The 15,843-nt window shown below is 39.5% G+C and overlaps 2 protein-coding genes across 2 annotated transcripts in view; both read right to left on the bottom strand.

Moving 5' to 3' along the window:
- Positions 1–44: 44 nt before the first annotated feature.
- On the bottom strand, positions 45–13,285 carry LOC109479682 (brain-specific angiogenesis inhibitor 1-like). The gene is made up of 26 exons (XM_019781672.1): positions 13,271–13,285; positions 12,812–12,953; positions 11,861–12,187; positions 11,296–11,384; positions 10,965–11,085; positions 9,897–10,052; positions 9,283–9,448; positions 8,925–8,977; positions 8,257–8,460; positions 7,331–7,425; positions 6,647–6,838; positions 6,355–6,423; positions 5,710–5,830; positions 5,225–5,371; positions 4,876–4,957; positions 4,457–4,568; positions 4,132–4,181; positions 3,700–3,808; positions 3,452–3,552; positions 3,027–3,129; positions 1,845–2,068; positions 1,516–1,582; positions 1,212–1,303; positions 686–812; positions 515–556; positions 45–371 (listed from the first exon to the last, which is right to left on the bottom strand). Exons 1-26 carry the CDS (start codon positions 13,283–13,285, stop codon positions 261–263), a joined length of 3,117 nt encoding a protein of 1,038 aa, XP_019637231.1. The 3' UTR covers positions 45–260.
- A 1,043-nt stretch (positions 13,286–14,328) lies between these two features.
- The window catches only part of LOC109479681 (fibronectin-like), a 9,450-nt gene continuing 7,935 nt past the window's right edge, over positions 14,329–15,843 (bottom strand). Inside the window, exon 10 of the mRNA XM_019781671.1 lies at positions 14,329–14,459. Within this exon, the coding sequence (XP_019637230.1) occupies positions 14,329–14,459 (131 nt within the window). The remainder of the gene's footprint in view (positions 14,460–15,843) is intronic.

Raw genomic sequence — 15,843 nt, 5'->3', positions numbered from 1 at the left:
GACTTATTACTTTCTTTAAACACAATGCAGCATTTTGCCTAATCCTTTAGTAAAAGTCTTCTAGATTCATGTATTATCAATTTATCTGAGCTAACATGAATTTCTAAAATTTAACATGATCATAACTTGTAACATGCAAGATGAATACATTATTTCTGAAGTGAAACATGAACAGCATTTTTATGTAACATAACACTCTAACACAAGCATGCATACATACATACATCCACAAATGTATAGGCTGAATTGTGACACAATTATCATGGGATGTAGACTGGTTTCTTAGCCTGCTGCTGCTTGCTGGCTTGCAGTGAGGCCCAGGTGGATTTCTCCACTGGTATTCCCAGTTTTCTGTAGTAGGAGACCCTCACCTGCAAGGTACAGTTACAAGAACTCAATGTCATTCAAAATGGACAAAAAAACTTAATGTGAAATTCTTCATTCAATGTAGGTTTTTCTATATGACAAAGCAGAAATCAGATCCAGTAACCCTGAAATAACTTGTACATCTAACCTCCCTACTCCTCAAACAGCAAAAGATGAAAATGTAGCATCCCTGTAACACAAAAAGATACAAACAAAAGAAGGGTAAATAAAATCAAAGGTAGTCAATACAACATAGATATGAAAAGACTCATTCCTTCAAGCATTACAAAAACAACCAAAAGATCAGTAACATTAGTACCTGGAGTATGTTGAGAACACCATAGCCAATGTCCATCTGTAGGGAGTTCATGTGGAAACCAAAACTCCACACAAGCCAAGTTCCTGCTACCAGGGGAAGCAACAACACAGTCTTCTCTGTGTCATCCCTGCAAGAGAGTTGAACACATAAAAATACTATGTAATAACATTAATGCTTGGGTTTAACTTGTTTTGATATGACTTTGATATGAAATGAATGCCTTCAGAACAACACTACCATATCAACATTGCAACCGTCAAGAAGAAAAAGGTAGAACTAGCTTCCACATGTTTTGTAGCTACCACTGTCTATGTTACCCGATTACTTAGAGATGAAATGCACCTGTACAAAGTCTACTTTATAATTCTCCAACTGCTTCGGATCTAGCCTATGTATACGTAACCCAAGCTCCGGGGGGCCTCCCTACATAGTCCGCCACCCGGCATAGGCCGGCTGGATGTTGGGCGGCCGGCAAAAGCGATTTAATCAGGCTACTTCGGATCTATTAACACATTGTGTTACATACTCAGTGATGTCAAAGCCAGGTATTGGGGTTTTGGCCTTGGAGACTGTCAAGTTACACTGTCGGATGGTCACAACCAGGATGATAGTAGACACCTGTGTGAATACAATTCAGTCAATACAATAACACTATTAATTTGTCAAGATTCAAACCTACATCACAAGTGTGATAAAAACTTTAGGCATCTTAGCATAAAAGTGAAAAAAAAATCCACAAGATAAACTGACTTCTTGCTTACATATAACAAACTTTTCATTCAAGCCTACAAATAGTACAATGCATAGAATTATGTAAGTTTCAATCTCACCATCAGAATAAATCCAGCAGGTGCGATGAAGGCATACTCCATGTAGTGAGACTGTGGCAGCCAGCAGCTATGTGGAAAGCAAAGTCCAACAGTTAACCATGAACTTTTCCTGTATGTGATATAACGTGCCATTTGGTAAGCAAGAAAGGTAGCCACTGTCTCCCAAATTCTTATGATAATCATGAAATGTGGAATGACAGGTTGTACATCTGAAAGCTTATTGAATCAAATTCAGTGTAAAAACTAATAGCAGCATGTTAACGTTTGGCCGTTGCTCTTTCACTCATTCCAAAATCCATCCATGCATCTGCTCACAGTTTGGAACTCACATGGACATGTCCCTGTAATCATCATAGTTCAAGATCAGAGGTGCGGCGGCTGCAGCAAGTGGCAGGAGGATACCCAGAATGCAGTACTTCTCCCATGGTGCATTGCCCTCCGCCAGGCTGGCATCGCGGTAGAGCTGCAGCACCCTGGCTAACATCCACATGAACACGGCCAGGAGGAGGAAGTGTAGGAGGCCAGACACACCCAGGCAGAGATACCGACCGTACTGTGCAGAAATACTGTGTCACTTTACAACTTAAAGTATGTGAATTTGCTTAGCCTTCTCCCTCCCAAGGCCCACATCAATGCACAAATATGGTAGAAGTCATACCAAAATAGAGTTATTGATGGGTGCCACTTTTAATTCAAGCTGTAACCTGACACCCTTCCCATCATGCTTTGCTCCCTCATTAGCTATGCAGAGGTAACTATACCAATATTTCCAATTACATAAGGAACAGGTCAAATTGTTTTGACTGCAGATAAAACATTAAGAAAGAAAAGATCAACAAAAAGGAAGAGTCATCAGTTTATGAGCCTCAGTGCATCTTAAACTACATACTGGGCTAATATTTAAAAGAAACCACAAACAAAACTGACTCAGATTGTGCGCCATATATGTAAGAATGGTTATCACCCCACAGACATGGTTTGCCAGGAATGCTCGCTTTAGGGGTTACCTACAGGTACTTGATTACCTCCTTGCCCCTGGGAAGGTCTGAGACAAGGCTACTGAAGGCTCTAGCAGGGCCCTGGTCTAATGTGTGCAGGTGGGACACCAGAGAAAGGCTTGGCAGTGTGCAGAGATGGCACAAGAGGCCCTCGACCATTTGGGGAGGGCTGATGCCTGCACTCGTGTCATAGTTGGAAAAGACCCATAGTCAGCAACTTTGAGTGCAATTCGCGAGGCAGCATACTGTGCTGTAACTCAATTCAGACTACTCTCCTGACAAACCTTCCTTTTTTTGCCTTTGTTAATGTTTAAGTAAGTATGGCTTGATAAGGCATTGCTTCTCCCTCATTGTCTAAAGTCATTTGATACCTTACACATTGTAGATAAACCTATCCTTACTCATTCTGTATTTCATCCATTATTTTACTGAGCTAATAAGTGTCAGATTAATGTTACATACACAACACGTGGTGGAGTGACATACCAATGATGCAGTAGAAGTGTAACATACCCATTTGTCTGATTTTTCCATCCCTACAAAGATGGTGACCTCAATGGCCAACAGAAAGGCTGTGAGGATTAGAAAGAGGTAACCAGACGTGTCCAGGTGGGTTCTGAAAAAAAAATCGAAGACTGTTCATTAACAGAAGAATGTAGTTTTCCTACTGAACATCGTATTTTGTACCATAACACAGTTCTAACACTTACAATGTAGTTCACAACATTGAGAGCTTTCTACAAGGTAGAAAATTAGCAGAAAAGTAAAGCATATCCTTGCTTTCAACACTAAAGTGAGAAGAGATTAGCCTTTTCCAGAAATACTAAACCCCAACCATCTTAACTAAATTAATGTTGACTTGCACTGTTGGGCCTGCGCTTAGTTGAAGACTACTGTCAATCTGTCAGCAACTCTGTGTGACAGAACAGGGAATGTACCTGAGCCACAGCAAGATCAGCAGTGTAATGCTCAGTGTTGCCATAGCAACAACCTGTCCCATCCATGGAAGGTTAGTAGTTGGTAATGTGACTTTTGGCTCCTGTAAGAAAGAAACGTACATCATTAATTGTATGAATCTTACAAAACAAACACTGTAATATAAAACTTACAAGATTTGAAATGTGCAAGTAAAAGAATATCTCAGGATGCTTCAGTGTTGTAAATGAGAAGTTAGGACAGCCCTTACTGGTGTCTCCAGTTCTGTTAAGACAGCAAAAGCTGTGAGGTGAAAACACTGGCAGATGGTGTAGGTCCTCCTCCTCTCCTTCACTTCACACCCAGATGGGTTGAATAAACTAGGATGTAAAAATGAAACTTCCATTAAGTTAGTGACTTAAATGGATGAAAACTAGTTGACGTATATCATAATTTGCCCCACTGAAGGCAGGGTCTTTCTCAAATACATGTACATGTCTTGTACATGACGTATAATTTGTTAATAACCACTGTGACAGAGAAAGAACATCATAAGCAGCTTCAGTAATCTTGAAGGGATCAGTCTAAATGTTGCAAGAACAACATCAATAACTTTTAATTTAATGATGTGCAACAGTAAAATCTGATGATGCAGCACACGTGGTACTCAGTACTCCGATAATAATAATAATACAGTACTTACCGATTTGGGTCGTCATAGTCCAAGTAGACACAAAGTGGATTCTTGGCCATCTACAAGTGGAGAAATTTGATACTTAATTATTAAGCATGATTCTTCAATTTACAGGAAAAGTACACAAACATAAAAACACCAGGTTTAATCAACCTAATCAACAAATGTCAGTGACAAAGAGGACAAAAGAACCTGTCTTCATTGAGAGCTTCTTACTTGAAATGTCTCTATGGTTTATGCAGAAATGGAATACAAGTATCAAAAGAAAGTACATGTAGTAACATCAAATTAATAAATGCTTCCTTTAAGAATTAACAACATTGTCAGGCCCCACTTTTGTATGATGTATCTTGATGATGACAGGATTTAGCAGAGCTTCTTTTGGTGGAGGGTGGATGACAGTACTCAAGACAGGGCCGTTCAGTGTCCGATTCCCATAGATATGCCTGGAGAAAGTCACAGTCCAATTTAATACTAGCTTTGGCTAATTGACAGTACTTCACTCAGCTACATTGTTGATGTGTAATTCTTCAATTTACAGGAAAAGTGCACAAACATAAAAACACCCAATCTACTTGAGGAATATGGCATCATAACAGTAATTCAACCTTCTACATTGCTAAAACCATGTCATTTTGATTACTACATGTAGTATCCTAATTTGGGATTACGCTAACCCTAATTTAGGGTTACGCTAGACCTAAATTAGGGTTACTCTAACTCATTTCCTATTTATTTCTTTAGCCTATTCACCTTTGTACATTGTTACTCTCCAAAATCTTGTCAAAGTGCATCATCTTGTAAGTAACGACTCCAATGCTCCTCACATCTTTATCTAGAGTTAAGTGCAATAAACAAACATATGAATTAGTCACTTAAACACAACACATGCATTAAATGTCTACTCCATTTAGACTTTAATTTGTATTCTGCTGTTTATACTGAAAATGATTGAAACATCTTTAAGTAATTGAGGATATCATTGAACTATCAGATTTTCCTTTTCACAAGAATACAAACCCTTTCCACTGTGTACTAGTCTTTAAGTATACCACATCGAAGGATAGTACCATATTTTTGTCTTACTGTTGTCCTTTCTTACCTGGATAGCTGGTCAAGATTTCAGCAAATGCCTCAGCTGGTACTGTGATCCTGCTCCTGTCTGGAGAGGCTGGTCCCCAGGTCGGGGGTCTCGGCTGTGTTACAGACTCAAGAAGCTGTCCTGCTGGGATGACAGCAGCATCCAGTTCTAACAACAACAAATCAAAACAAGTTAACAAAATTTAATGGTTACTGTTAGTAGTTCTTGTTCAACATTGCTTTAGGGACAATTCACATCTTTATGTTCACAAGTTCATGTCTAATTTTGATCACTTAAGAAAGTTTGCATCCTATAACAAGATTTAAATGAAAAATATAATTAAATCAACCAAAAAAATTAATACACAAAAATTAGGCAAAAGCTCTTGCACTCAGTTGTATGGCGTTATTATTTCAACCTATGCTGGCTGATGAACCAAATACATAAAATACACAAATCTCAAAATGGACCATATGAAGTGTATTGACTGATACGTGTGCTCTTACCTATGCTTTTCTTATGCACTGTGACATAGTCCTCTCCAACATTAGACAAATAATTGACAATCGAGGAACCAAAATCATCCATTGAGTTGATGAGTGATGTCACATGATTCTGTGCATCTTTCTGTTGAATAAAATCAATGTTGTGAATGACATGATTAATTCACAAAATATTTTTTCTACTGCCATTGGTTCCTGACATGTACAGTACATCTACATGTATCATTAGAAATGATAGTGAAACAGACTGGTAGCTGAGCATTGTCCAATGACCCTCTGAGTGAATGCTACTACATGTATCTTGCTTTTTTGTGAGAATATTCCCCTAAAATATCATTGGTCTCAAAAACATATTAAGAATCAGAAACTAGTAACTTCACTGTTATTCTGTAGTGGAAATACCAAATTGAACATTATATATTATACAGCTAAACAGCATCATATGTTGATATCCAGATGTTCAGTACCATGGTCAGTGCTAACAACCTGTGCCTGAGTTGTTTGCATTGCATGTTTGTATTTGCATTGCAGATTCCTGCAGTAACCATGTATATATCTTAAGATGCTTTCTTTGCTGACAAATTATGGCTTCTGCATTGAATAATTATTAGTCTTTGCTGGTGTCGGGTGAAAAGTCATCAGTCGTACCTGCTTGCTGGTGGGCCAAAAGTCTCCATTTTGATCTGGTAGCAGGGAATCAACACTCCCAACGAGCCCCTATGAAAGAATATTAATGACAAACTAAGTGGAAAATAAGAAGCATAAAAAGTGTTGCAAAAGGATAATCCTTTATCTAAAATTTTCCAACTCTTTGCTCCTAAGTGTTTCATCCATAACTTTAGCTAGAGAATCATTGTATTTTTTTATTATCTTCAATTCAATGTCATATGTTCTACATTTTTCTAAAATCATGCCTAACTATATTCAGTGTTGTACCTACCCTTATGAACCTGTCCTTATTTGCAAGTGTCCCATCTGCAGCATTCAGCAGGTCTCCCTGTGAAAGTGTCTTGATGACCTCTGCAGCAGCACTGATGTCCCCGAACCCTGTAACCTCCCCAGCTGACAGGCTCTCCTCCATCTCTTGCACTGTGTGTACTGGGATTAAATTATCTTCAAGAGTTCCATTCAGCTGAAGCAAGCAGGAAGAAATACAATCATGACAATGTATGCTGTGTATATGTAGAGCCCCTGTAGTTTTCCTGTTTGTTATTTTAAGTTAATAAGTATATTTTGTAAATGTATATGTCCGCAGGGAACATTGAAAAACGCCCTTGCGGCGACATGTTTACCCTGGGTAAATAAATAAAAATGAAATGAAATGAAATGACAACACTCGTATCAGTTGTGACATACATGATTGTATATACAGTAAATTACTCAACAGATTGTTTCGTTTTTTGTGCCAAAAGTCAATGTCTAAAAATAGAAAAACATTGTGAAAACAAGAAAATAAATGGATACTAGTACCCTGTACAGTACCTTGTTGCTTTTTATAGTACTGGACACTAGGATAAGGCCTATGATTGTAGCATTAGACACACAATTGTATTATGTATCTTTCTGATATTTTCTGAATATTTGACCAGTTAATGTTACATGTACACAATGTATTACATTGTACCTTATCCACAAACCCTGCCATGATCACAGACACACAGTCTTTGAAGTCCTCTGCCTCCCACTGGGAGTGTTCACTGCACCTGCGTCTGGCCACACCTGGAAAGTGTGCAATTAGTCATACAGTGTATCAAGTTTCCCCCTCTAGCATACATTACATGATCACAATACCCATTACAAACCATGACATTTATACATTTGTAACCTCATGTAGAATTCTATTAATTTGTGTGACAATTCTATCAAATATGAATGATAAACATACATAATATTATCTACATATTATTATACATGTATATTAGATTTATCAAGTGTAACTTGATATCTGAGAGGTTTTTTTCAGTGCTAGAACTAACATGCAGTACTGCGGGTGTTAAGATGAGTGTGTGAGTGATCAGTACTTGACACCATGAGTGAGGGTTGGGAAAAGACTGAAAAGGAGTTATTGAGTATCTGTATCTATATAGCCGGTATAACCGCCTTTTGGCGTAGCACACCAGCTGATTAGATTTATATAATAAAAGAAATGCTGATATTCATCATTCATACAATTGAAGCCCCACCTCTAAAGCAGGAGACTGTCTGTGTGGTCCCTGCTGCAGCTTCAGGCCAGGCATGATTGTTTGTTCCAATGACTGTTGGACACACTGTAAAGATCAAAACTGAATATTAGTTACATTACCTATAAAACTGTAGGACCTAATCCAATCCAATCCAGAGTTGCCTGCCCAGAAAACCCCAAAATTCAGTTTGTCTTAAGACAAGACAACACATACAGGTACATGTACCAAAAGTAGCTTTTCTATGCTTTTTATTGCATGTTCTATCTAAAAAAAGTCTCAACTGTCTCTCAACTATAAAGTGGTGGTAAATGTAATGAAAACTTTAAGATAAAAGGACACCAACTTCCAACATTGTCAGGAGGCTGACTTGAGGAGTTGCAGGCTGCCAAGTTGCAGGCGAGATACTGGACCTCCATCCCCAGTCCCTCCCGATCCCCCTCACATGGCCTGCCTCCGTGTATCGGCGCAGGGTCTGCACATTCCCTCATACGCTGCATCGCCCCTCCTCCACATGTTACTGTACATGGACTGTACTCTGACCACGCTGACCACATGCCATCCACAGGAGGGGCTGTGGGGATCATACATTGTGTATACATCACAAAATGTCAGAAAATACAAAACAGTGTACACAGGACCATATTCGTGATGAGGAATTTGTGTAAAGTAATCAAATTCTGTCACAGTACACTATTGCGTGTGTAGGCAGCGAATTTTACAGTTTATTGTTGTAACAACTTACATGTAAAAACTAAAAACTAGTCTACTTAATATTCTATTTTGTGTGATTTTCTAGCAGATATAATAAACATGACTTGTGTAAACTGAATTTTAAGATGCCCTGCATCTAATACCTAGTATGTAAAAATGTTTTTGTCCAGATCTTATGTTTTTATTTTAATCAGTAAGAGAATGGTGAAACTTACTTGCATAGCAGGGATATGGGAAACACTGTTGCACTTCTATGTCAGGTCCCTCACAGTTTTCTGATGAACAAGTGCGATGCCTCTGCCGAGTACCGTTATCACAACTCACAGAACAGGGGCCGAATGGAGACCATTCTGACCAGGTAGGCGGTGCAGGTGGGGCTGTAGAACAAGATATCTAGATTTATTAGATGTCATTTAAGGTCAAAGAAAATGTTTTTTTTCAGTGAATGATATCAATGTACCAGTCTTTTAGTGAAATATATTCTTTGACAATATCCTTGTCAATTAAGCATCCATGTTTACTCAATTCATCACCATTTTAAAGCCAGTACTCTTCTGATTTTATTAGTGAGATCTTAATCTTGAACTGTTCCAGACACTCAGACTATTGTATGGTAATGCACAACCCTCTTATACGAAGGAAGGTTTTTAAGAACCTACGTGGACATTCTTTCAGAAAGCACCCCCTGGTCTGTGTTTCCTGTCCACTGCCGCCGTCATCCCCAGGACAGCTGTTGCCCCCACGTGCGGGCTCCGGGCTGGTACAGTTACGCGCTCGTGTCTGGTTCCCGTGGCCACAGGCTGCCGTACAGGGAGAGAACGCACTCCAGCTGGACCAACCTCCATGGACTTTGGAGAAAACAAATGTTTGCTCTAAATGTTGGTTTTAATAATATTATCAGCTGAAGAAAGGTCATTAACAATTTCTGCTCTGTATGGTTTTATGTGATGTGAAGAAGCTTCTGAGCAGAGTTGAAACAAGAAAATAACACAACTTTGAAGAGTAGTACAAATATGTCATTGGTGATGTGAAAGCAACCGTTCTCATTGTCATCTACATGTTGTCACATTATAATGCTGGTGTGTTACGCCGAAAGGCGGTTATACCGGCTATACAGATACAGATACAGATAATAGAGGCCATTTGTTATATTGTGCAACTTTTTGTCAAATATACCAATTGCAATGCAATCATGGAAAATTGACTTTTTCCTTAAGTCAACTGTTTCTCATCATTCACTTGTCACACAACCCTACATTTGTATATAAGCATATTTCTCACTGCTTCGCATCTGACCTGGACAGGGGTCCTCACGGCACACTCGTATTTCTTCAGCCTCTCCGATGCATGATGAACCGTTACACTGTCTTCTCCTGATCTGAAGTCCACCACCACAGGTCTCAGAGCAGTCATCAAACATAGACCAGGTCATCCATGCTGATATCACTGGCACTATAGGGACAGCAAATAAGGATGTCAACTTCTGCAACACTGACAATTTTAACTATTACCAATTTGAAACAGCAACACATTGACCGTGCTGAAAATGAATCCAGTTACGAGTTACTTTCTGTACTTTGTTAGCAAATTGTCAAATAAAAGTGATATTACAGTTACATGTGACTGAATATGAATCAATCAATCAGGCACTATTGTGTAACAGTTTTTAAACATTATTCTGGCCTTGAAATTTTAAATCATAATCTTAGTCAATGCAGATCTCTGAAGGAAGTTACATGATTGTACAATGTGTAAAATTTCTAATAAGATGATTTTTTCATTAACCTGGACAACTCTGTGGGTTACACTGAGAAGCCTGTAACGGTTGTCCTGCACACATTCGACCACCATGTTGAGGGGTGGGGTTGGTACAGTTACGGCTCCGAGTCTGGGTCCCTCCGTCACATGATGCTGAGCAACTTGTGAAGTTTGACCAGGATGACCAGCCTCCATGCACTGTGGACATAAAAGTTGAGTAGGTTAACTATTCGAAGATTGAAGAGTTGTGATCAATTCATTATATAGTAGCCCATTGGAAGATGATAATGGCAAAACAACTCTTCCTGACAGACCACTAGATCTTGCAAACAGAGTAGCCCTGAGTAAAACTATAATTGTATAAAGTACAGTTACTGTATGATTGTGTGAAAATTTTCCTTTACAGAAAAGCAGTTTTCAGACATACAATCATTAGACATCTCTTTCTTCAGAATAGCTGTCATTGGGGCCTTGGAGAACATGTTTGGCACAGGTATATATTATATTGTATTTAATTTGTAAAAGTGATGAACCGTAAGACAAATTTTGTTCAGTTAAGACTGGTCTAACATGACCATAGTCAGAGAATGACATTAGTATACAAACCTGGACAGGATATATTATTGCAGGACAGTAGTTCCTCTTCTACATCTGCCAGAGTGTTGTTCTTCCCCTCACACTTCTGTACATGCTGCCCATCCTGCAGCAGACACAGCCTCCTCCTCAACTGAGTAAAGAGACTCTTTTTACACAACCAAGTCTTTTATTCAGCGGACGTTTTGGTGACCATCTGTCACCTTCCTCATCATCAGAGCAATTCTGACTGGTTCACATTGCACTACAGCACAGGTGTCACTAGTACATGTATAGATGAATTCCCAAACGTACAATATTTACATATCTACACATATGTGTGATTACAGGGAAATGTATCTACAATGCGTATCCTCCTCACCTGTTTCCCACCACCACACGTCACAGAACAGCTGCCAATAGACTGCCACTCACTCCACTCTGCCTCAGCAGCTACAGAAACAGTTGGGAGTTTGTTTTTGTTTTGGCAAGGCCACAGGGTAGGTCCTTTCATGGACATTCACACAGAAAAGGGGAGCACATTCGACATTGGCTGAACGTACTTTGTCTGGGCAAAACCCAGAACTTATTGGTGCATAGCCCTTTGGCAGAACATCTCATTTAAGGTTGTATATCTAATATCGAATCCCATCCATATAGTGAAAGATATCATCTGCGGCGGGCAAAATTCTATGCAATGTTGACCAAACAACCAGCGAAAATGGGAAAAATCTGGGTTTCACACAGGTGCACTACATTCTGGCAATGTGCTGTTAGGTGGGGTTCAGGGCTTTTACACTTCATAATTCAAATATTGTACAAATTTAAGAGATATTCAATTTCATTGCAAACAAAGGGATAAGCAATTTCATTGCAAACATTTGTTCAAGGAGCTTCTATCACGATTTGTTTGACTGTACTCACTATACCTGTATGAGTCAGCAGAGATATCTCTCCACTATGCATCCCGCTGACTGATGCCATCACTGTCATGAGGTATTCCGTATCATCAGTAAGACCTTCCACCACTGCTGTTGTGTTCACTGTGTTGAGCCATCCTTCTAACAACCTGCCTGACTCAGTCCTGTTCAGTCCAACAAACCTGTGGTACCTGACAGTGAACACAACTGAAGAGCTGTTTATCACGTTGCCATGGCGGCCCAAGCTGTTTGTCTTGTTTCCATGGTAACTCCAGGACAAGGAGACAGTCCTGCTGGTGAAGTTGGTGACTCGGAGTTCTGATGGCGGTTCTGGAACTGGAGAATTTGAAATGGTTGTGAGACATAAATGGTCCAAAATACAAACATCAAGAGCTATTGTAGAAAACAAAAATATCTAAAACTTACAAGTTGAAAGTTAAATTTGTCACTTTTTCAGTTGAGAAGGAGAATGACAAGACATCTATAACAATAAACAGGACTGGTCCTCATCAGTTGCTATCAGGCTGATCAATCACATATAAAAGGGCATTGACAGGAATTGTGCCATTGATACTGAAAACTCTACCTTTCAGATACAACTACATGGTAGGTACCATATGGAAGGTATTCAGCACCAAGGACAGGACAATATGGAAGGTATTAAGTACTACAAGCAGGATAGGAGGTACTAGAGGCAGGCTAGAATGAATGAGTGGATTTTTGTGTGAGGTACAAGACTCAGATGGCATTCAGCACCAAGGACAGGACTGACTGTGCACCACAGAAGATGTTGGGATAAATGAAATTCTGTGTTAAGTACAAGATACAGCACTACTAACAGCAGACAGCATTCAGTACCAAGGACAGGGCCACATGGAAGCAAATAGCATCACTACCAGAAAATGTGGACAAACTTTATCATCATTATCACTTTCAGATACAACTACATGTAAACCCCACCTGTAGCCTGTGAAACAGCATCACTGATGATATCAGTTGGAGTTCCACCAATCACAAAGGCAATCTGGGCTGTCAGGTTGACATAGTACAGTGTGCCTGGTATCAGGTCTTCTATGACTGCAGAAGAACTCTTTGGATCAACCTGCCAACACAGGACACAATACAACCACTACATTCATTCATCAGGCCAACACATACACATGCACAGATATGTAGAACTGCAAACTCAAAGACATTAATTTAAAAACCATTAGCCTGCCTAGATGATTCCATTGTCAATCACTACTGTTAAGGGGATCAACTTTTTGATATAACAACATCTAACTTTAAAGTTTGACAATGCATTACCTTGTAAGTCAAATTAGTTCTGTAATTAGATTTTTCATGCAGTGGAGGCTGCCCTATAAGTTATACATTAGGCAATGTCTGGTAAATTGCAGTGTATATAATACATAATACCATCTCAGGGTGCATATACACAATTCAAGGAAGGCACCAAAGGAAGGTTAGTGTATATAAAATGCTGTATCAGAGGCGTGGTTCAGCACCAAGGACAGGGCAAAAGAGAAGTATCAAGTATTGTTACAGTACAATCTGTGGATACAAGCCTGGTCATATCAGAAGACTTCTCTAGCAACATTTGCCACGAACGTAGGTCAAGACCCAAAAAGAAAGAACAGACCTGTAGGCAAACTGGGCCCTCATCTGTTTCATCCACGGGGATGGCACAAAGGTCATAGCTGCGGACGTCAATACAGGAGGGGGATGTCCATTTGACAGAAATCGTTGTTGAAGTGGTGTGCTCAACTTGGAAGTCCTTCAGCCTTGCAGTGTCAGCTGTCATTCAAAAGAGCAAGATACACTATTCCATAATTTGTTTGGTTACTACGAAAACTTTTAACAATTTCCTTCTATCTTCCATATAATGAACAACATAAATCTGATCTGAAAAAACAAGTCAGCAAACTTTACATACCCAAGCACACTGTAAGTGTGAGGACGTCCCCCTCTCTTCCATGGATAACGGGAGTCAATTCAAATTTGTAGCGTTGATTTTTGTTGGTGAATCCGTTCAGCTCATATTGCGTTTCACTAGCACCGATAGTCTCCACTTTAGCTACCCCTCTATAGATTTGCCTGCAGGAAAAATTACATTTTCAATCAGTTTACTTTCTTACACGAATTTTGGCTTGCTATGTACAGGTGTAAAAAAATTAAGATATCTGTATCTGTATCGGTATAGCCGGTATAACCGCCCTTCGGCGTAACACACCAGCTTCGCAGCAGCTAGCTATATCACACCGAGCGACTTGTTACACTCAATCTTTGCACATTTGATTGTAGGAGTTGTTTAAAGCTTTCTAGTGACAAGATATGAACTAGATATGATAGCTAGACTACTTTGTGAAAATCATCTGGAAAAGTGACTGATAAATTGATTTCATACACATATGAAAGCGATTGGATGATGTTAGATAATGTCTTGCTTGCTTATATTGAATGTCGGTCATCCTCTCTCACATAAACCTAATGTCTAACCTATAGGAGATCTGGTAGGAGTCTGGTTGCACAGCTGGGCTGTCCCAGCTCAGTTTTATGCTGGATGGTGACAGTTGTGGTGCCTGCAAACCTGATGGTGGTGGGATCACTGAAAATACAAAAGTTAGCAACTTAACCATAAGAATCCTTCTATATAATATTGAACAATACAAGGACTAATTGAAATGCATATAATTGTTTACAAATGTGCAGTAAGGTAAGGCTCTTTGGATGTATGAGATAGAAAGTGTGAAAGCATTCAGCACCAAGGACAGGGCTAAAGGGGTGCTAGGAATGTGATCATAATATCAGCATTCAAGTTAACCAAATGTAGGGAGGCACAAAGGCAGGTCAGTGTAAATGGAACGCTGCCTCAAGAGCAAGATCAGCACTCACGATGGTCAGATTTGGACCCAAAAGTCCCACTCTGCTACTATGGAGATCGAATCCCCCGAACCCGCAAATCTTGTTCGATATGACGTCATTCGAATAGAACAGGCGTTCGATCCGGGGTTACCCGCGGTCATTTACAGTAAAGTCGCTACAACCGGCTACTTCAAGCCTTTTTTTTACTTGGGAACCAAGGAACAGAAAAAATCCACCTTTCCACAAATATGAACCGTTTTCAAAACATTACATCTATGCCGTGATTTTATTGTGGATATGTAACATGTAACGAAGCTACTGCCGTCATCGTGGGTGACCTTGAAGGTCAGAATTCTTGTTGTTATAAAATCCAGGTCCCCATATCCAAGTGTCATAGCACGCGTGCAAACATGGTATTTTAACTACTCCCAAAAATCGTTCAAATTACCTCATTGAGGTCTTGTTTGGAAGAGCAACGATTTCCACAGGTTTCTGTCTTAGGGTTTTTTAAAATATGGCCGCGATTATGAATTATCGGTATTTAAAGTTGAAAAACTGCGTTTTTAGCTCTTTTTTGGCTGTAATTTGAGTTTTAGTTAAAGATTTAAAAAATCCTAAGACAGAAAGTTTACCTTTACTGTAATTTTTCTAAAAATCAAAAAATGAAACCTTGTTTTTGATATTCGGGGCCCCTTAAAATCAGTTGTTTGGTTCTCGTGAACCGTTTTTGAAATCCGAAATTTATCTCATTTGGAAGCAAATGTACACAAAGTTGAGCAAAGACAGTGGAAGAATAACATTTGAGGTTAACAAAATCACTTGTTACATTTTATTTTGACGAGTGTTTACTCTCCAATTACTTTTGTTTATTTTCAAATTTTACCCGTTACCCCCGGGCCGGCCCGGGACTCCCGCGCGGCCACGTTCAAACGCGTTCTGTAACCCGATACCTCCCTAGTAATGCGACTTTTAGCCTAGCAACCGACCGCCGTGACTAAGGACAGGGCAATATGGAAGGTATTCGGCACCAAGGACAGGACAATATGGAAGGTATTCAGCACAAAGGACAGGACAATATGGAAGGTATTCAGCACCAAGGACAGGACAATATGGAAGGTATTCAGCAT

This window comes from Branchiostoma belcheri, unplaced genomic scaffold (assembly GCF_001625305.1).
Source record: "Branchiostoma belcheri isolate BF01 breed outbred unplaced genomic scaffold, Haploidv18h27 scaffold5, whole genome shotgun sequence".
NCBI classification, from domain to species: Eukaryota; Metazoa; Chordata; class Leptocardii; order Amphioxiformes; family Branchiostomatidae; genus Branchiostoma; species Branchiostoma belcheri.
The sequence above is the reverse complement of the archived record's forward strand: the minus strand, read 5'-3'. Positions and strand labels throughout refer to the sequence as shown.